The following is a 19,840-nucleotide window of genomic DNA, read 5'->3' as shown; positions in this document are numbered from 1 at the left end:
AAGAGGAGGAAGGAAATTGAACAAATATGAAAAGGAAGAGGGAGAACAGAAGGAAGGAAGAAGTAAAGTAAATGGTAAACCGGGAGAGGAAAGAGAAGAGGAAGAGTAGTAGTAGCAATAAAGACGTAAAAACAATATAAAAATCATCGAGGGTGTACAAGTATTAGCTCAGCACTTGGGATAGATAAGAGGCCATCATGTTCATAAATCCAGGTGACTCTTTCCCTCCCCTGTGTCCTGATAACATGATATCAGGTCAAATTACACACCCCCCCCCTCTCCCTCCCTCCACCCTCCCTCCCTCCCGATGCTACCTTCTGTCAATACCTCTCTCTCTTCTCTTTCCTTCCTTCCTTCCTTCCTTCCTTCCTTCTCTCAGTACTTGACATCCTGATCACAAACATGTTATAAAACTGTATCATGTGTCACCTACCACATCTCAGCTACCACATCTCACCTGTCACATCTCAGCTACCACATCTCACCTGTCACATCTCAGCTACCACATCTCAGCTACCACATCTCAGCTACCACATCTCAGCTATGACATAAACACTACCCCATGTCACGTGTCAGTCTCCAGTACCCCCTTGGCAGCCTGTGTGTGTGTGTTAGTATCAGATAAGTCCTGGACAAGAGAAGAGGAACGGATGATAATACTTTGTTTACCTTGTGTATGACCTATGATGGGCGTCCAGTGTTATTAGACAGCAGGATCATCACAGCTTGACACCGTGTTTACAATGTTCCCTGGTTCCTGTTTACAATGTTCCCTGGTTCATGTTTACAATGTTCCCTGGTTCATGTTTACAATGTTCCCTGGTTCTTGCTTGACACCGTGTTTACAATGTTCCCTGGTTCTTGCCTGACACCGTGTTTACAATGTTCCCTGGTTCTTGTTTACAATGTTCCCTGGTTCATGTTTACAATGTTCCCTGGTTCATGTTTACAATGTTCCCTGGTTCTTGCTTGACACCGTGTTTATAATGTTCCCTGGTTCATGTTTACAATGTTCCCTGGTTCTTGCTTGACACCGTGTTTATAATGTTCCCTGGTTCCTGTTTACAATGTTCCCGTTTCACACCGTGTTTACAATGTTCCCTGGTTCATGTTTACAATGTTCCCTTGTTCCCGTTTGACATCTCTTCCTTGGCTATTTTAATTCAGATGTAACTGGAACAAATAGGCCCCAGTCCTAATAGACCCCAGTCCTAATAGGCCCATCCTAATAGACTCCACTCCTACTGGACCCATCCCAATAGGTCCAAGTGCTAATAGGACCAAATCACTGGAATTAGGGGATCAAACCCTTTAAGATATAATCTGACCAATAAGAATGAGGCCCAGTCTTAATGCACCCTAAGTTAACGTAACCAAATCTAACCAAATCTAACCAAATCTAACCAAATCTAACCAAACCTAACCAAATCTAACCAAATCTAACCAAACCTAACCAAACCTAACCAAATCTAACCAAACCTAACCAAATTTAACCAAACCTAACCAAACCTAACCAAATCTAACCAAACCTAACCAAACCTAACCAAACCTAACCAAACCTAACCAAACCACTAAAATTGACACATGGCTAATGAGACACCTATCAAGACCGGGATCTACCAAAACTCGGGCCCCATCAAGACAGAACCCAGTGAACTTGCATCGTCATTCCAGGTCACAACATCGCGACAAGAAACAAAAGACAAACGTTCAACCCAACACGGACAAGGTTGATAGCAAAGGTTAGAAAATCCCTCTGCGCCACAATAAAGTTCAAAAGGGACCATAACACTTATAATAATGGTTTAAAATATTGATTATCGTCTCCCTCTGCGCCACAATAAAGTCCACGGGGGTCGTAACACTGGACCGTGAAGTGAACAAAAAAAAAATCGATTATTATTGAACTCGTCTCATGAGATCTTGTTGTGTTATATAGAGTTATAATATTTACTACTACTTCTGGGTGGATGGATGGGTGGATGGATGGATGGATGGATGGATGGATGGATGGATGGATGGATGGATGGATGGATGGATGGATAGATGGGTGGGTGGATGGATGGATGGATGGATGGATTTACCTTTTCTTTAACAGGTGTGACGTAGTTATTGTTTTGATTCATTTTGTATATAATATTTCCTTTATATGTTGGATCTCTCTCTCTCTCTCTCTCTCTCTCTCTCTCTCACTCCCTCTCTTCCACACTCATTCTCTCACTTTCACACTTTATCTCACTCTCTCTCTCAGCAGGTAATCGCCACACTACCAGGAAGAGTAGCGATAATGATGCCTGTGTCCACTGATGACGCCCAGGTGTAAACAGACTCACCTGGTGCTAACCCTTCACTCCATGACTCATTTTACCTGTCATCACTATCACCACCACCACACCACCACCACTATCACCCACCATCATTCATCACTATCACCACCATTCACTATACCCTTCATTATCCATCACCTGTCACCATAATTAGTCATCATTATCATTCATCACTACTACTATTATTACCACTACCATCACCACCACTACTACCACCACTACACTCCAATCACCACCACCACACCACCAGCACCACTACTACCATCACACCACCACCACTATCACCACCACTATCATCACCATCACGACTACACTATCAACACCACCACACCATAAAGTTTATCATCTCTCCCTCCTTGAGTTTTATGACTACACTATGCAACACCTGCCACCACTCTGCAATACACAATGTTGCAATATGTGTAATACTTCCTCGCTAAATTTAAAGACTAGTGAATTGTATTGACCACCATCGCCAAATTTAAGCCCTTTGCGAAATATCTGATCACGTAGAATTTTTTTTTTTTACATTTGAGGTTAGGTTAGGTTAGGTTAGGTTAGGTTAGGTTAGGTTAGATAAGGTTGGGTAAGGTAAGGTTAGGTTATCATAACTAACCCACCATCAGCATCATCAGCATCGTCATCATCATCATCATCATCATCATTATCAATCCATCATCACCTGCAAAATCTTCGCCAGGCGTAGCGGTGCCCAGCCAAGCGTCCAGGGTATTGTCTCACGAGAATAATTTAACAGTGTGGGTGACTGTGGCGCCACATCATTCAAACCCCCTCCACCACCCCTTCACCACCCCTTCACCACCCCTTCACCACCCCTCCACCACCCCTTCACCACCCCTCCACCACCCCTTCACCACCCCCCCACCACCCCCTCCACCGCTAAGGCAAGGCTAGGTTAGGTTAAGCAAGGTTAAGTTAAGCAAAGTTAGGCTAAATTAAAAAGACCTAGTAACGATTATAACCTAAGCCCACGCATCTAAACCCACGTAGCCTTAAACCCACGTAGCCTTAAACCCACGTATATACCTAAACCAGTGGATGAAGCGAAATGTGAAGTATATCGGAAAGTTGACAGACTAACTCCTATATTCCCTGTGTGGTGAACATGGCGGAGATTACGACTGAAAACTTTTAGTAGTGAAGTTTTTTTCTTGGAGGGAAGAGAGTTTGAGTAATATATTGTAAGCGTCAGTGGTACTATTACTACGGTACTACTACTACTACTAATAATAATAATAATAAAAATAATAATAATAATAAATAATAATAATAATAAATAATAAAAAATCATTAAACAAAGCAAAAAAACTAAACAATATCACACACATACACAATAATACTCTCACAGTACAGACCAAAAGAATTGCATTTAGGATATATTTTTTAATCACAGAAATTCACCAAGTTTGTCGTCGTAACACAAACAACATCGTCAACTTTACCTTTTTACCTGTGAGTCCTGGTCAATGATTCCTTCTTACATGTTAAATCAAGTTGTTATGAAAGTGATTTGCATACCTGAGAATAGTGAGGCACTTTACACAGTTTGATATTTTGGGGGAACGGGGAAAAGATTTTGCTGGGGTGAGGTGGGAGGGGTGAGGAGGGGAAGGAGGGAGAGTGGGGGATGAGGGATGGGCAGGGAAGGGGTGGGAGGGGTAATAGAAGGGGAGGGTAGTCAACATCCACCAGCTGACAGTGATAATCTCTACTTAAGCTGACAACAGGTGTAGACAGTCACTCAGTCAACACCACCTGCAGCTGCAACTTCCTTTAGCCTCTTATCAATCACCGCTTCGACAGGTAATACGTGGCCGATACCTCCCTCAAGCGGCCGGAAGCTAAACCATATACCATCTCTTCAACATAAACCCATAAACCATCTAGATTTCTATTTATTTACTAGAATATTCTTTTGTTTATAAATGGTCGTATCTATGACTCATATGTGCTTTTGTTTCGCTTATTATAAACAATTGAGATTTTTCTGTCTCGGGAAAGTTAATTATTACACCTATCCTATTAACCTGACTTCTATGTATTAATTTATACGTATCTCATTTTTATAACACTATTCCGGAAGGCTCAAGCGCACGCACACACACACACACACACACCTCTACATTTCCAGGTGACCAAAACAATGAAACATGGTGACCTTATGACCCTGTGACCTATTTAATTCATTTTTCTTTCCTAGGCCATTAGCCTCCCAACCTGACGAAATGAGTTAGACGGAGTATCCCTAATTAGTTAACTCCACCAGGTATGACCAGGTATATTAACCACCCCCCCCCCACACCTGGAGCTTACGTCAAAGTTAGTACCTGTCATTCCATACTCATCAGCTCGTCACATTCCAGAAATTATTAATATGGTAAAATATCTTGATTAAAGTAGAGAGAAAAATGAGATAGTAAAGAAATATGTTGAATTGTTGCTGTCTGTCTGTCTGTCTGTCTGTCTGTCTGTCTGTCTGTCTGTCTGTCTGTCTGCCTGCCTGCCTGTCTGTCTGTCTGTCTGCCTGCCTGTCTGTCTGTCTGTCTGTCTGCTGTCTGTCTGTCTGTCTGTCTGTCTGTCTGTCTGTCTGTCTGTCTGTCTGTCTGTCTGTCTGTCTGTCTGTCTGTCTGTCTGTCTGTCTCTGCCTGCCTGTCTGTCTGTCTGTCTGTCTGTCTGTCTGTCTGTCTGTCTGTCTGTCTGCCTGTCTGCCTGCCTGTCTGTCTGTCTGTCTGTCTGTCTGTCTGTCTGTCTGTCTGTCTGTCTCTAAGCTTTACGGAAATAAGGACTTGGTTCATAGCTCATCATAGTGAACATAATATCAAATGTTAAGTAAAAAAGAAGCAATTTTCACACGTCCGTTACTTTGAGAGAGAGAGAGAGAGAGAGAGAGAGAGAGAGAGACCCATTGACGTTGATATCATACACACACACACACATCATTACACATCTCTAAAACAGTAATTAAGTGTCACACCTTCTCATTTAGCGCGTGGGTGGCATCTAATAATAATAATAATAATAATAATAATAATAATAATAATAATAATAATAATAATAATAATAATAATAATAATAATAATAATAATAATAATAATAATAATAATAATAATAATTCAATTCCAATCCCCAACTTTCTGCACCATTTCCTTCCTCCCTATTCGAACCACCTCCCAAAAATCCCCCTCCATCCCCCACTCCTACGCAAACTTCCCCTCCCCCCCAACACCAGAGTCCCCTCCCCATCTCTTCTCCCCATTCATTCCCTACAGCTACCAGTAACCTATCCTCCCCCCCTCTACTCTCCCTTCGTCTTATCTTGTCTCCCCATCAAGTGTTAAATCACCCTCAACTTACTCCCACCCCCTACCTCCCTCCCTCTCTCCCCAACACCTGTAGACAGACCTACACCCTCCCCTACCTATATCCTCACCTCCTCCTCCTCCAGTCCTCACGTCAGCCCCCGTCCCGTCCTCCTCCAGTCCTCACGTCAGCCCCCGTCCCCTCCTCCTCCAGTCCTCTACTCCTCACACCAGCCCCCACAGCCCCCTCCTCACCTGGGGTTCAAGGATAAACTTACTCAAGAACTCAACAGCCACTCAACTTTTGTCAGCTTGCACTTGAATTATCGTCAGCCCCAAGCGGTAATTAGGGGCTAGATGAGACGGAATTAAGGGGCGCCAACTTTTTCTATCATAAAGAACTGACGTAAAATACAGAAATGCGTCATGAGGTGATGTTGTGTTTACCTCGTGTTCCTCAGCGCGCGCAGGTGTCATTTTAATCTCATTAGGATAGTGCCCCAGTCTGCCCAGTGCTTGTCCCGGCGTCTCTCACTGTCTCCCTCCCTCCCTCCTCCAAGTGTGTAGTACGATGATTCTGCCTTATATTTACGATAATATGGCCCCAGTAGTAGTGTCTTTAGAACAGCTTAACAATAACATTCTTTTACAAAACAAAAACAAAATCAGTATTACAAATTACACCAACTTAATTACCCATTACAGTAAAATACAAATTAACACAGTCGGCTGGTCACACTGAGGTATTTTTTCCACACAGTCTCAAAAGGTTAACTCCACACCCACTATTTTCAGAACTATTATTAAGTTTATTCCTAAATCAAACAAAAAGTCGACTATGTCTTAAAAAAAATAGGTTCTCTTTTTTGCGCGCGATGATTGTTACAGGAATTTAAATAAAGTATGATTCTATCTTATGATTTTTTAAGGTATAAACTCAAATTATCGGACTTGAAAATTATGTATATTACAGAAATTCAAAACGTAACTATCCCCAATGTTTATCTTCTAAATTGACCACGATTCTAAAAAAATAATAAAAAATACATAAATAAATAGATAAAAATAAATAGATAAATAAATAAATAAAGCTTTTAATTATGGAGAGGCGTGAATTACAAATTACTTTCGTCTCCCATAGAATTATTATCAGCCATGTTTTCTGTAATAAATAATTTCACGCACTTTAATACTACTCCAATAATAGTTTTATGGCTTTTATTTACTATTTTATGTGCAAGAAAGGAGAGAGAGAGAGAGAGAGAGAGAGAGAGAGTCATTATCTTGAACGGGAATGTCGACCCACCACGTGTTGTATTAGCAAGACGGCATCTGCAGGGTCCATCTCTCTCTCTCTTCTGAGTGAATGAACGAAGGAAGGAGCAGGATGAAGGAAGTGTAAAGAGTTGGGTAAAAGAATACAGACAAAACAAGATTGCAACTCAGATGGACTTTGTTGATATCACGTGTTTTTCCGACTGTTATCCTAAACACCAATCCACAAGACCCACAAGCAGATAACATGATAACGCTAACTGTTCAGGGAGTTTTGTTCTCAATTATACACACCAGAATAATCTCATGGACCGGGAGTCGAAGGCGGGAAGTAATGAATGTGGTGTGAGTGTGTTTTCCCAACCTCCACCACACACCCGTAAATCCAACTGTGGGCTCATAACTTGTTCCAATACTCCGCGAGAAAAATAAAATATTGTACCAGGTCTGGAAAACACCACGTAAATCTAATGTATATGTACGTTACTGATATCGATATTATGTAGAAACAACAGTAAATGTACAGTGGTTTCTTTACATATAAATTTTACAGCGTATTTTTGTCCTTGCAGAGGTTCCTTACCATCAAAACACAGTTGCTATAAAGACTAACTGCCATGAAATATAATATTATAACGGAAATATACTCCGATGAAGTACTCAAGATATACCGAGTACTGGAAGAACAAATATCCGACTGCCGATATAGAAATGATAAACCGCTCACCCTTATACAAAGGCCACCACGGAACCTGTTACCCAGAGATATTAGAACGCCTGCAGTTGCCTAGCTTAAACTATAGGCGGGCAGACTTAATAGAAGTTTATAAACATATCAGAAGGCACTAAATCGAGCGTTCATACCAGGAGCTGGCGGTCGCCTGCCCTACTAGGAGTCATAGCATGAGGTTGAAGAAGCCCAAGTTCAGAAAACTGTCAGGGCAAACTTTTTCGGAGTGAGAATTGTGAACTCTTGGAACAATTTGCCAGAGAGCGTTGTGACGGCACCGAGTGTGAGTTCATTAAGATCAGACTCGACCATCACTGGGGCTGGTATAGATACATAAGTTTTGCTTTTATCCTCTTCACCTCTGATCGACTCGTTAGGCGCATGGACGGCCGGTCACGTCTCTTACGCACTATTGGCAAGTACTTGGTTAACGGATCCCCCCCTCTCCAAACACACGGGGTTTAGCAAGCTTTAATTTAGTGCACTCTAGGAAACAAATATTTATAAATTCTAAACACTGATGGTTTGTTTTTTAATCAAAGTTCTGGCAAAAGATAAACGTACGGACACTAATAAACTGGTATGACCTCCAACACATTCCTGCTGTACCTGGTCAAGACGCCCTAAGCAAGGTCTTACATAAAGGCAAATAAGACTCTTCCCATATTTGTTGAGTCAACAACACAATAAAGGAGGTAATCCACAAACACAACACTGTGGTAATTAATAACTCAAAGTCTCATTACGGCCGAGTCTAGAACCTCTCCATAGTTACCCCTACAACTGTCCCATTTTCCTTTGAAACCATTAGCTTGAATCACACATACAGTACTTCACCGCGAAACTCATTACACTGCACTGTTTATCTTTCTCAAAATTATTTAATTATGAAACAAACGTTAACTTAGGGCAGTGTAATTATAAAAATAAATATATTACAGAAGCACCTCAAATAACGGTACTCATTTGACTGCTCTAGAGTTCACAACATTCACTTTGGTACCTAACAGATGGTACGCAGAATTTTATAGGATTTACCTCAATTAAACCTGTGAGTTGTATTCTCTTGTCTTTAACGAGGGGATCTATTTAACTTTGAGACTAAATAAAACATCAACACATTCCACCCTCCCACTCCGCCCAACTCGTAGCCTTGTTAGACACGCAACACTGCTCGCTCGTTTAATGATACAATATTACTGATATTCCCGATATGAAATACAACTGTAAATTACTTGCTACATTGGCTGTCATGAAATACTTGTATCTTTCAATACGTGACGGTCGTATCGTAAAATACTTTAGACTTCATTCATTAATATCATTGTAAAATGCTTCCATATTTCGTTCGTGGTTATAATGTTACAAATACAACAAAATAACAGTTAACCGAATATCAGCGGCCACCAATTCCTCTCAATTTATCGGTATACAAAAGCCCAAACACCTTAATATTAACGTACTCTCCGGGACATAAATACGAGGAAAAATAATGTGCAGTCACTAATAAAAGAAACAGACCCTCTGGGTGAGAGGTCCAGAACTGAACTGCTTCCAGTTACAAGACCGCTCACCCGGGGGGGGGGGCTTTCTTTTGTGAGTAACTGTACAACTAAATGACTTAAATAAGTTCATCCCACGGTTCCATCTCTTACATAAGACAACATTGAAATTCACCACCATTAACTTACCTCCATCATGCAGTCGTCCTCTGCCGTTGATTGAACAAGTTTAACCTCTGGTGCTTATATCCCGTGTTTCTGGAGAATCTCATTTTATCACTAAATAAACTGTTTCAATATAAAAAACACAACGCAGCTTCGGGCGCCGAGCGGTCGAATCCCTGAACACAATAACTTGCCTCAGGCTGGGAACAACACTCCTGCCTGTTCTCTGGTCGTCCAGGTCGCTAACAATGACGTCATTCACCGTCGACAAGCCTATAAAATATTTTCTCTATATAGGTGAACGTTTACTTATTAAAACTATCACATTATAAGTAAATTTGTTTTAATTATTCAGTTAATTCCAGTGAAAAGTCCTAATTTACTGGATTTTCGAACCAAACGATAATTAGTTTGAAATCAGTAGCCGCCCAGAGATGACAAGTGAATAAAGGGATAAAGCATAATCATTAAATGTTTTTTTCCAGTATAAAATAAGTGTCTATTTCAAAATATCAAATTAGTGCCCAAATTTCAGAGAATATAATGTATGGGAAGTCTGGATAATGGTTGATATGTTACATACCTGTATTTAGACAACAATTATGGTCCCAAGGAACAGCGACGTCTGTTGGGGTCACCTCACACCAGTCCCGGACGGCCATCATTCTCTGATTTAAATATAAAATTAAGATTATGTACATGTTTTAAGAATTTTGTTAGTTTAATTTACTCGCTTTGCCATGATCAGATTGTAAATTGTTGGCCACTTGGGCGGTCGGTCAGGTAATTATCCAAATTTTCACGGATTTACCGACTTTTTAACTAAATTTTTAAACCTATAAGTAAAAACCACTTTCTCGGTTCAGTGAATTTAAATTATATTGAACCCAACTGTTTACTGTAGGTTATGGTCTTCAGGTTGGATCTGGAGAATCGCGCCACGCAGTCTTCCTATATGGGGTTATGGAAGTGGCCACCCTACAACCAAGTAATATCCTTCTCTAAATGCTTATAAAATTTTATTCATCACTCCTCATTTGTATTAGTTAATGCACATTTTGTACAGGATATATAAGGAAAGTGTAAATGGTCGTCTCTACAATTCTGCATCATTTAATGTGTTCAGGGTAAGAACCAGTCGATGCATTCTGGAGACTGTATGTTTGTGTATAATGTAATATACAGCACTGTATATAGTTCTGTATACTATAAGCTTTACAGGTACAGCATCTTAAAAACGTGTCTGCCAGGATGAGTCAGATGACTTCCCGAAGTGCTACTTCTGCAACTCGTGTGATGTCCCGGTTGGGGTGATATGCGTTGCTCTGTGGCATACTGCTCCTACTACATTTGGTAACCGAACATCGTATTAATTACGTCGAATACACATTGCATTAATTATGTTAAATTACACAATGTGGACAGTAAGTTTTTTGAGATACTGTACATATCTTCTTTTATTTCATGTGAACAAGTGACAGAGGATCAGTAATTTATGGACCAAGATGTTGTGTAATACTGTCCTAAGGTTCCTACCCAGGTTGGGAGAAATTCTGCATAAACTGGAAGATTAATAATACAACTAGCCATACCATGTAAACAATGGCTTGAGAGCCAAGGGAGAACCTCACTTCAGATAAAAAAAATCCTTCAATGCATAACTAAGTCATGTTTTAACTGGGCTATGTATCTAAAAGTTCTGGTGGCTTCTAGGTCCTGGTACTGTATGGGAAAAACTTACTGTGACTTAAATATTAAGTTATCTAAGCAAATCTGATTTTCTCTTGGGTACAGAGATACTTCAGACTAGCTTATACTATAGGTGAACAAGGGGTGACTTAATAAAAGTTTATAAACATCTCAGAGGGCACTACTCAGTTGAATGTTCATACCTGGAGCTGGCAGATGCCTGCCCCACTAGAGGTCACAGCTTAAGGTTGAAGAAGCAACACAATCAGAAAACTGTCAGGGCAAATTATTTTTGAGTGAGAGTTGTGAACTCTTGGAACGACCTGCTAGAGAGCTTTGTGAAAAAAAATTCAAACTTTAATTACCAGATATTTGATTTTATGCACCAAACTTTGTACTGTAAAGCTTATAATAAAAAGGTTGGAATAAAATTAATTAATAACAATGTACCAGGTACAATATATACAGTAAGAATATAAATTTATAAGAAATACTTTCAAGAATTTTTTTAACTAACATGTAATGAAAGCAACATAAGTACAGTTTAATAAGTGGCATAAAACTAATAAGATAAAGCCTGAGGTCTAATACTGTGTATAATTACCAGTACATGTGATATGTACAGGTATTATGCATTATTAACCCATTCACTATGGAAATACCACTTTTAATGTTATATTTGGCTAATGGTGGACGATTTAGTTCAGCTCAGAGGGGACCCTGTACACACAAGGGGTTAAGAGAGAGGAGGAGGACTGTTTAAATGGTGATGGAGGCACACTACAGTAATGGTGATGGAGGCACACTACAGTAATGGTGATGGAGGCACACTACAGTAATGGTGATGGAGGCACACTACAGTAATGGGGATGAAGGCACACTACAGTAATGGGGATGGAGGCACACTACAGTAATGGTGATGGAGGCACACTACAGTAATGGTGATGGAGGCACACTACAGTAATGGGGATGGAGGCACACTACAGTAATGGGGATACAGGATGGAGGCACTACAGGGGATGGAGGCACACCACAGTAATGGGGATGGAGGCACACTACAGTAATGGGGATGGAGGCACACTACAGTAATGGGGATGGAGGCACACTACAGTAATGGGGATGGAGGCACACCACAGTAATGGGGATGGAGGCACACTACAGTAATGGGGGGATGGAGGCACACTACAGTAATGGGGATGGAGGCACACTACAGGATGGAGGCACACTACAGTAATGGTGATGGAGGCACACTACAGTAATGGGGATGGAGGCACACTACAGTAATGGTGATGGAGGCACACTACAGTAATGGTGATGGAGGCACACTACAGTAATGGTGATGGAGGCACACACTATAGTAATGGGGATGGAGGCACTACAGTAATGGGGATGGAGGCACACTACAGTAATGGGGATGGAGGCACACACACACTACAGTAATGGTGATGGAGGCACACTACAGTAATGGTGATGGAGGCACACTACAGTAATGGGGATGGAGGCACACTACAGTAATGGTGATGGAGGCACACTACAGTAATGGGGATGGAGGCACACTACAGTAAAAGATTTACATTATAAAAAAATGTGATGAATATGAAAGAATACATAATGGTGAGGATACAAGTACATTGTGGAGGGCAATATAACTTATTACTTTTATGGAACTGTTGCCTCTTCACGTCAGGTAGGAGTTAGTTAACGAGGCTGTACTGTAGTCTCAACACCTCACACTGAAGCTTTGGCTTATGTGAAGTGACAAAATTGATTTAACAAAGAACTGTAATATTATAATTTAAAGACTTTTACATGCACATTGTATCATTAAATCTGATTTAAAATGTGTTACTGCACTTTCAAAATATTAATTGATATTCTGAATGACACAATCCAGTTTACAAGACAGTGGAAGTAAACATAAAAAATAAAATAAATAATTTATACGTACAATATAGGAATTATAGGTCTTGGAGGTACAGCATACTGTATTATAAAGTAAATGACAAATGACTAATCACATCTTTGTACAGTATATAAATTATATACCTTACATGCACATTTTACACAACTATAAAAATAGCATAATTCAATACAGTATAGTATAGTACAGTACTGTTATTACATTATAACTACCTGGTACAGTACTTGGCCTTTATTACTAACTTATAATTAATATTTATAGAAAATTTGTTCTTAATGTTAGAGGAATAAATTAAATTATGCATCTTAATGTTTTCTTTAGTTTTTTTATGAGAATACTGTATCTATTTCTGCTTTACATAAAATAAATGTAACACTGAAGTACATAGACAAACACAGCTGTTATCCTGAAATGGAAAACTCGGGGGTTAAGAAGGGGGGGACCAAAATTTATCCCACCCTCTTAAGTCTTGGTATAGTAGGTCATGTTATTGGTAATTTAACACAACCCACAATAACATTGGTATTCCAGTTCACAAAAGGAGTTTGGTAACATATATGGTACTTTATCTCTTATAGGACACCTTAGGTTGACAGGGGTATTGTGAGGTTGTCTGGTGCTCCAGTCATTCTCTAATGAGTTATAATATTTAATTATACACATTGACAATTAATACTATCACATCTTCAATAATTATCTATATGTATAAGCATCAGGAATGATTTTGTAAAGTAAATCCAATATATATGTATAAATAAAAGAGAGGACTAAGATGTACTTTTAGTCCTGTCACCTCTTCTGCCGCTTCACGAACCCCGAGATTATAAACTAGTGAGTCCGAAGCATTTATGGACAGAATAATGCACCGGTATCTATTGCTTTGGGTTCACTAATCTGTATCTCGGGGTTCGCGGAGCAGCAGAAGAGGCAACAGGAATGTTGCTCGTGACTGAATCTCTTCTTGTATGAACCTTTTTAAGATAAACATTAAAAAAATAGTCTCAACAAGTAGTCTTCTTAAGATACTGTTAACAAAACATTTAAAATATACAAGTTTATCTTTTACACTTTCAATACAATACAGGCTCTTAATCAGTGAGGTAATGATATGAACTTAAAATGACAAGAACAAAAATGGTTGAACACTTCATCAACATATCAATAGATAATAAATCATGTCACAATGAGGGAAAATTAAACTTAACACATACATACAGCTCCATAGGAAGAAAGGGTCAAAATGATTGTCTTTTTCCCGTGTCTCGTCTCTTAAATTGAAGAACAGACGAGGTCACCTAGGCCAGATTTACTTGAGGTATATGTAGTAGAAACAGTGTTATAAGCAAGAATAAGTTAGTAGTGGCAATAGAAAAAAATAGTATGGGTACAGTGGCCTCGATGTAGAAATAGTAGGATCAAGATAGGGTAATGATGTAACAATGCTAAGATGATATTACAATAATGATATAAGCTTAGAGTGTGCTATAGTACAGTATGACCCAAGTTAGATAGAGCACTAGGCTACATGTTGTTGAAAAGTGTAATAATAACAGTTTGGGACCTGGTGTGTATAGAAGCACCGAGACAGGAATGACATGGTCGTAACAGTACTAGACTAGGTATGATGGTACTCAAACTGGCCTATGTGAGTTAACATCAGAGAAAAGGTACTTAAACTGGACTAAGGAAGTTGACATCAGTACGAGATTAGGTAACTGGTAACAGGTGGTTAAAAATAACATAAAGCCATGCTGGGCAAAGTATAGATATAAAGGAAGCAGTTCTGGGCTAAGTAAAAGTAACACTAATTGAGATTCCCAAGCTAAAGGAACAGTAGCTCCTTTATTATTTGTAGTTTTTTATGCAACTCAACACTGACTACAGGACATAAACACCTTGGTCAGAAGACCCCCTCATGATGACCCTTTTCTCCCTAAAAGTCTGTAACAAACTGCTTAGGAATTAGTATAAGTAGCAACTGATTTTAAGTCAATTCAGCAACTATCTCTCATGCTCAGCTAGCAAGAGGAGACACATGGCTATCATCCACAAGGGTCTGAGGCCATTCAATCATTCACTGACTTGCTGTGGGTGATGCTCAAGCAGTCATTGACCACCAAACCTATGATGGATCTGAACTGATAAGTAACTTTTGCTAATCGGATATTGAGCTCTCCTTTTGAAATTCACCTCTTCTGCACACATAAACACACACAGATATATATATATATATATATATATATATATATATATATATATATATATATATATATATATATATATATATATATATTTTGTATATATATATATATATATATATATATATATATATATATATATATATATATATATATATTGTATATATATACATATTTCATTAGCCCAATAAAGCACGCAGACTTCTACATACAATCAATATATATATACAGACACACACACACACATACAGTACACACAGAGCCTTATCTGGATAAAATATTAGCAAACATAAAAAAAAGACAACAATCACCCCTCCAACTGTAAAGCCAGGTACCCATTCACAGCTGGGTCTACTGAGGATGCCCCAGGAGTGATCCCAGCAAATGTTAGAACAAGAGGCAAGTACTCTGTCCACACAGCCACCACATCCCTCTGGTAAACACACAATACAGTACGACACAAATAATGAAATAAAGGTAGTGTTTACTGAGGTTGGAATGTTTAGAGCCATGGAGGCAATGCAGCTGAACATAAATTTCTCTCTTAACTCCTTCACTACATTTATATACATATGTAAAAAAACAAAACAAAAACAGATATTACCTTAATGTACAGTATGTAAAATGCTAAATACTAACATTATAAGATTTATATTGAAATATGATGATTATTTTTTATATTTCTAAACTTCTGAATAATAATGTTTAAGATTTCTTTGTGTCTAATAAATATATAAAATATAACAGCATTAATATATGTAGTTTACTTTTACTTTACACTATCCTGTTTGCCACTTATCAGCTTGTTAGCTGAAGATCACTGTTGACAAGTATCAGTTACTGTCCAAGTGGCTACCAGGCTGATCAATGGTGAAGATGATAAGGGAAAGCAAGATCTCACCACAAAGACCTGATCCCTTCATTGAGTGTAAAAATAAATAATTCCTGTACACCATCAGTTTTAATACAATATAAACACACACAGAGGCGACACATCTCACAAAATGCACCAGCCACTGTACGTGTCTTCATATAATTAAGGCACCCAAACTCAGGGACAGTACCAGGGAGATAGGGGAGAATAGGATGAAACCAAGGTCTTATCAGGTATATATATAAAGTATACTGAACCCTCACTAATTTTATACCATTGGGGCTCTGGGTCGATCGAATTATCCCAACATATTGGATTCATCTCAAAATTTAAAGGAAAGAAATGTAGTTAAGGTTATGCCATATTGAAATAAGTATAACGGTATAATAAAACACATCTCAAGCCTCCTCATATAGTTATACAATATACAGTAGTCCAGTATGATATACATGTACTGTAAATACTGTACAGTACAAGTATCCTTTGTTATTTTGTGAGAGATAGGTTTCAGAAAACCCCATGAATAACAAAATTCGTGGATACCAGTTTTGGTCTACTTAAAACTACCCTTTGAATGATCTAACTTCAATAAATGCCTCAATAAGCATTGTAATACAGTACTGTACATGATAATCATAATAGCAATATAAAGAAGAAGACCCAATAATGCTTCACCAAACAACCTTGCATCAACAAATAGCGAGCATCAATTTTGAGGTGAAATTTAACATTAATAAACGAGATGAGTTTGGTGAAGGAAGAGGTGATGAGGGCTGGTCATGGTGGTCAGGTGAAGAATGGTTGTGAAATGGAGATTATGTATACAGGGTACTGTAAACCCCTCAATTGTATTTTATATTACACTTCATATACTACATATCTATGCATTTCATGTTGCTGTACTGTATTTCTTATCAATTTTTAACTTTCATCATAAAACTGTTTCTTTTGGAGGCATGACTGCGAGAACAACACAAATTTGTCTAAGGGCAACTGTATTGACCAAAAAAATCGATTAAGCCCAAAATATTGAATTGTGAATATTAAATTAGTGAGGGTTCAGGTATATATACATACCTGTATATGTACAGTATATAAAACAATAAATTACATAAACAAAATCAACTATCTTCACTGTACTGTACTGGCCAATGGCTGTTATAGCTTATCCTGCATAACATAGCTAATGAAGGGGTTAAGACAATCTCATATAAAGGCTCAACTCTACAGGAGGAGAAGGAGCTATTAAACAACAATGTTGAGTGTGAAAAATTAAGACAAATTTAAACATTTTTGACAGTATTTCATCATCTAAATCAAAAGATGCTGAGAAATTGGAATGTAATACAGTACATTTCCTGAATGGTTATATACATCTTCACCAACACAAAATATCTGACACGTTCTGTAGGTCTTGGATCTCTTAATGATCAACAAAAACCCCCTCGAGATCAAAAATTAAACCATCTTCGGCATTAGGGTAAAAAAGAGAAAAAAATCTAAGCACATTACAAAGTCATGAAATGTTCTTCCAAAGTGTGTTAATAAGTTATTATTGTATTATCAAATTCCAACTCAAATCTGAACCGAAACATAACCTATCTAACACCAGTACACTTCAGGTCTGATGTGTGCTTTCTTCCGTTTTTATATATATCTTGATTTCTACATATGAAAAATCTTTATCACAATTCCTACCGGTACATATTACCCCAACCACAAAATTACACTCTCTTCAAAGTCACAGAGGCATATGAGTGGCAGAAACTTTATACAATAACAAAAGTTACAATTGACAGAGAGTAAGAAACACACACACAGAAACAAAGCCACTATACCATATGACTTTTAATGCAATATATAGATCTCATTCTAATTCTCCACAAACCTAGAATATTTGTATGACTTCCCTAACAAATCTGCTATTAATTACATGAAAACAAGAACAAAAAATACAAAAGTGAAAAGATATAAAGAAGATGCAACATTATTTTTTTGGCCTGATAGACTGCTACTGTCGGGTATTGACCCGGATGACGGACGTTGACGTGTGGGGCCCTGGGTAGGTGTGGAGTAACTGGGACCTGGGTACTTGCCGTTATCATTGGGCAAGAGGTCGAGGTTGACGTTCACTTTTTCCTCATCCAGATCCTTGAGGTACTGGAGGAGACTGGACTTGAAGTTGGGGTCGGGTTCTGGAGTCCAGTGGCCACACTTGGGAAAGTCTTTGGGCACTGGGGGAACCATGCTCTGATCCCCGACGTGGAACACCAGACCCATCCCAACTTCAACGTGGAAACTAATGTGGCAATGGAACAACCAATAACCTGTGGGTAAAGGAGAGAATCATACAGGGTACAGTAAGGAGATGGGGAGAATTATTCGGTACAGTGGGGAGATTTACAAGGTACAGTGGGAAGAACTGCAGGGTATAGTGGGGAGAATGGGTAGTTTGAATACAGAGAATCAAATGAATTCTTTACCAAAGGATGAATATATGGAACACACTTAATCACCAATCTAACTGGGAAGATAAAACCAAAGCATCAGAAGATATCCAATGTATTACCTGGGTTGGAAGCGACGAACCGTATGATGGTATACCCCCCATCTGGGACAGTGACCGTATCTTTGGTGGGTGGGTGGTCATAGTTACGCTTGATCAGTCCGGCTGCGTCCATCTCCTGTACCTGTGACATTAAGCAGAAACTTTACTATCGGTTTCGTTTGTTTATCTTATCAGTAAGTACCTTATATGCTCTATAGTAGTATTACTATTGGGCCTGACTCCATTCCTTTATCTCTGAATTGGGTCTCATAATAAGAGTTGGTAATAATACTAGTAGTGTACAGTATTGTGTCCCATAATAAATGTCAGGATGTTTGTGAAAACTATATTCTGTACTTATGGAGAAATTGGATCCTCGAAATTTGTCAAGAAATAACACTCATTGTTTCCTTTTATGTAATAAGCTATATACCATCCACTCTTCATCAAGGTGATATAATGTTAATGCTCATATAAGATCAATTCATAACATCTACATATCTTGACTAGCAAACTTTTTCACCCTTTATATACAGACCAACCAACTTGGCCCACTGATGGAAGAATATGATATATGTAGTGAAAGTCAACACTAACATCAAATAGAAGGAGTTGTTCTCTCATAAAAAAACAGATTAAAGATATCTAACCCAAGTAATATATATATTTGAAAATGCATTACCTGGAATTCCTGGAAAACGTTTAATTTACTAAACTACTGTACTGACATTATTCTCAAGAATACCTTTCCCAATGTGGTATTCTCCCCCAGACGACCCATGGCTAACACTTGAAAGGTGTGACCATGCAGGTGGAAGGGATGATTTGCCCAGTATACAACACCTGGTGAAAAAAATACCAGTTCCAGGTAAACATAAATTGCTGAAATATAACATCAGTAGAGTTACTTTAATTCTGTTATGGTTGAGTAACATTAAAAAACAAACTAAACACAAATACGTACAGTACACTACAGTACCATCTCCTACACTTTGTGAGTGGTAAGTCATAAAAGGATTGGTTGAGGCTTTGATACTGTACAGTACTGGAGTGACTGTTGGTTAGCTCAAAACAAGAGCATAATAATACCCCTCATCAACCTTGTCTGGTCATGGCACTGAACCCATGTCTCAAGGGTTGGGAGTTTGACTTTAGTACCAATCATTACTATATACTGTACTGTGCAGCACTCAGTCTTTCTCATAAATTGCAATATTCTACTGTCAGTAGCTCCTAACACCCCACCCCCCCCCCAAAAAAAAACAAGTTCAAATGTTCCTGTGTAAATTAT

The 19,840-nt window shown here is 38.6% G+C and overlaps 1 protein-coding gene and 1 long non-coding RNA gene across 2 annotated transcripts in view; both read right to left on the bottom strand.

Annotated features, from left to right (window-relative positions):
* Positions 1-13,234: 13,234 nt before the first annotated feature.
* On the bottom strand, positions 13,235-15,181 carry LOC121868017. Its single transcript, XR_006089283.1, has 2 exons — positions 14,541-15,181; positions 13,235-14,490 (listed from the first exon to the last, which is right to left on the bottom strand). It is a non-coding gene; the product is annotated as an uncharacterized LOC121868017 (long non-coding RNA).
* Positions 15,182-16,075: 894 nt separating this feature from the next.
* LOC121868016 (laccase-1-like) overlaps positions 16,076-19,840 on the bottom strand; it is a 46,149-nt gene continuing 42,384 nt past the window's right edge. Inside the window, exons 14-16 of the mRNA XM_042368254.1 lie at positions 19,295-19,392; positions 18,571-18,691; positions 16,076-18,328 (exon numbers count right to left, since the gene is read on the bottom strand). Coding sequence (XP_042224188.1) covers positions 17,931-18,328; positions 18,571-18,691; positions 19,295-19,392 — 617 coding nt within the window. The 3' untranslated portion in view covers positions 16,076-17,930. The remainder of the gene's footprint in view (positions 18,329-18,570; positions 18,692-19,294; positions 19,393-19,840) is intronic.

Source organism: Homarus americanus, unplaced genomic scaffold, assembly GCF_018991925.1.
Source record: "Homarus americanus isolate GMGI-L3 unplaced genomic scaffold, GMGI_Hamer_2.0 scaffold37032, whole genome shotgun sequence".
Lineage (NCBI taxonomy): Eukaryota > Metazoa > Arthropoda > Malacostraca > Decapoda > Nephropidae > Homarus > Homarus americanus.
Note: the sequence above shows the minus strand (reverse complement) of the source record. Positions and strands in the feature narration are given on the sequence as shown.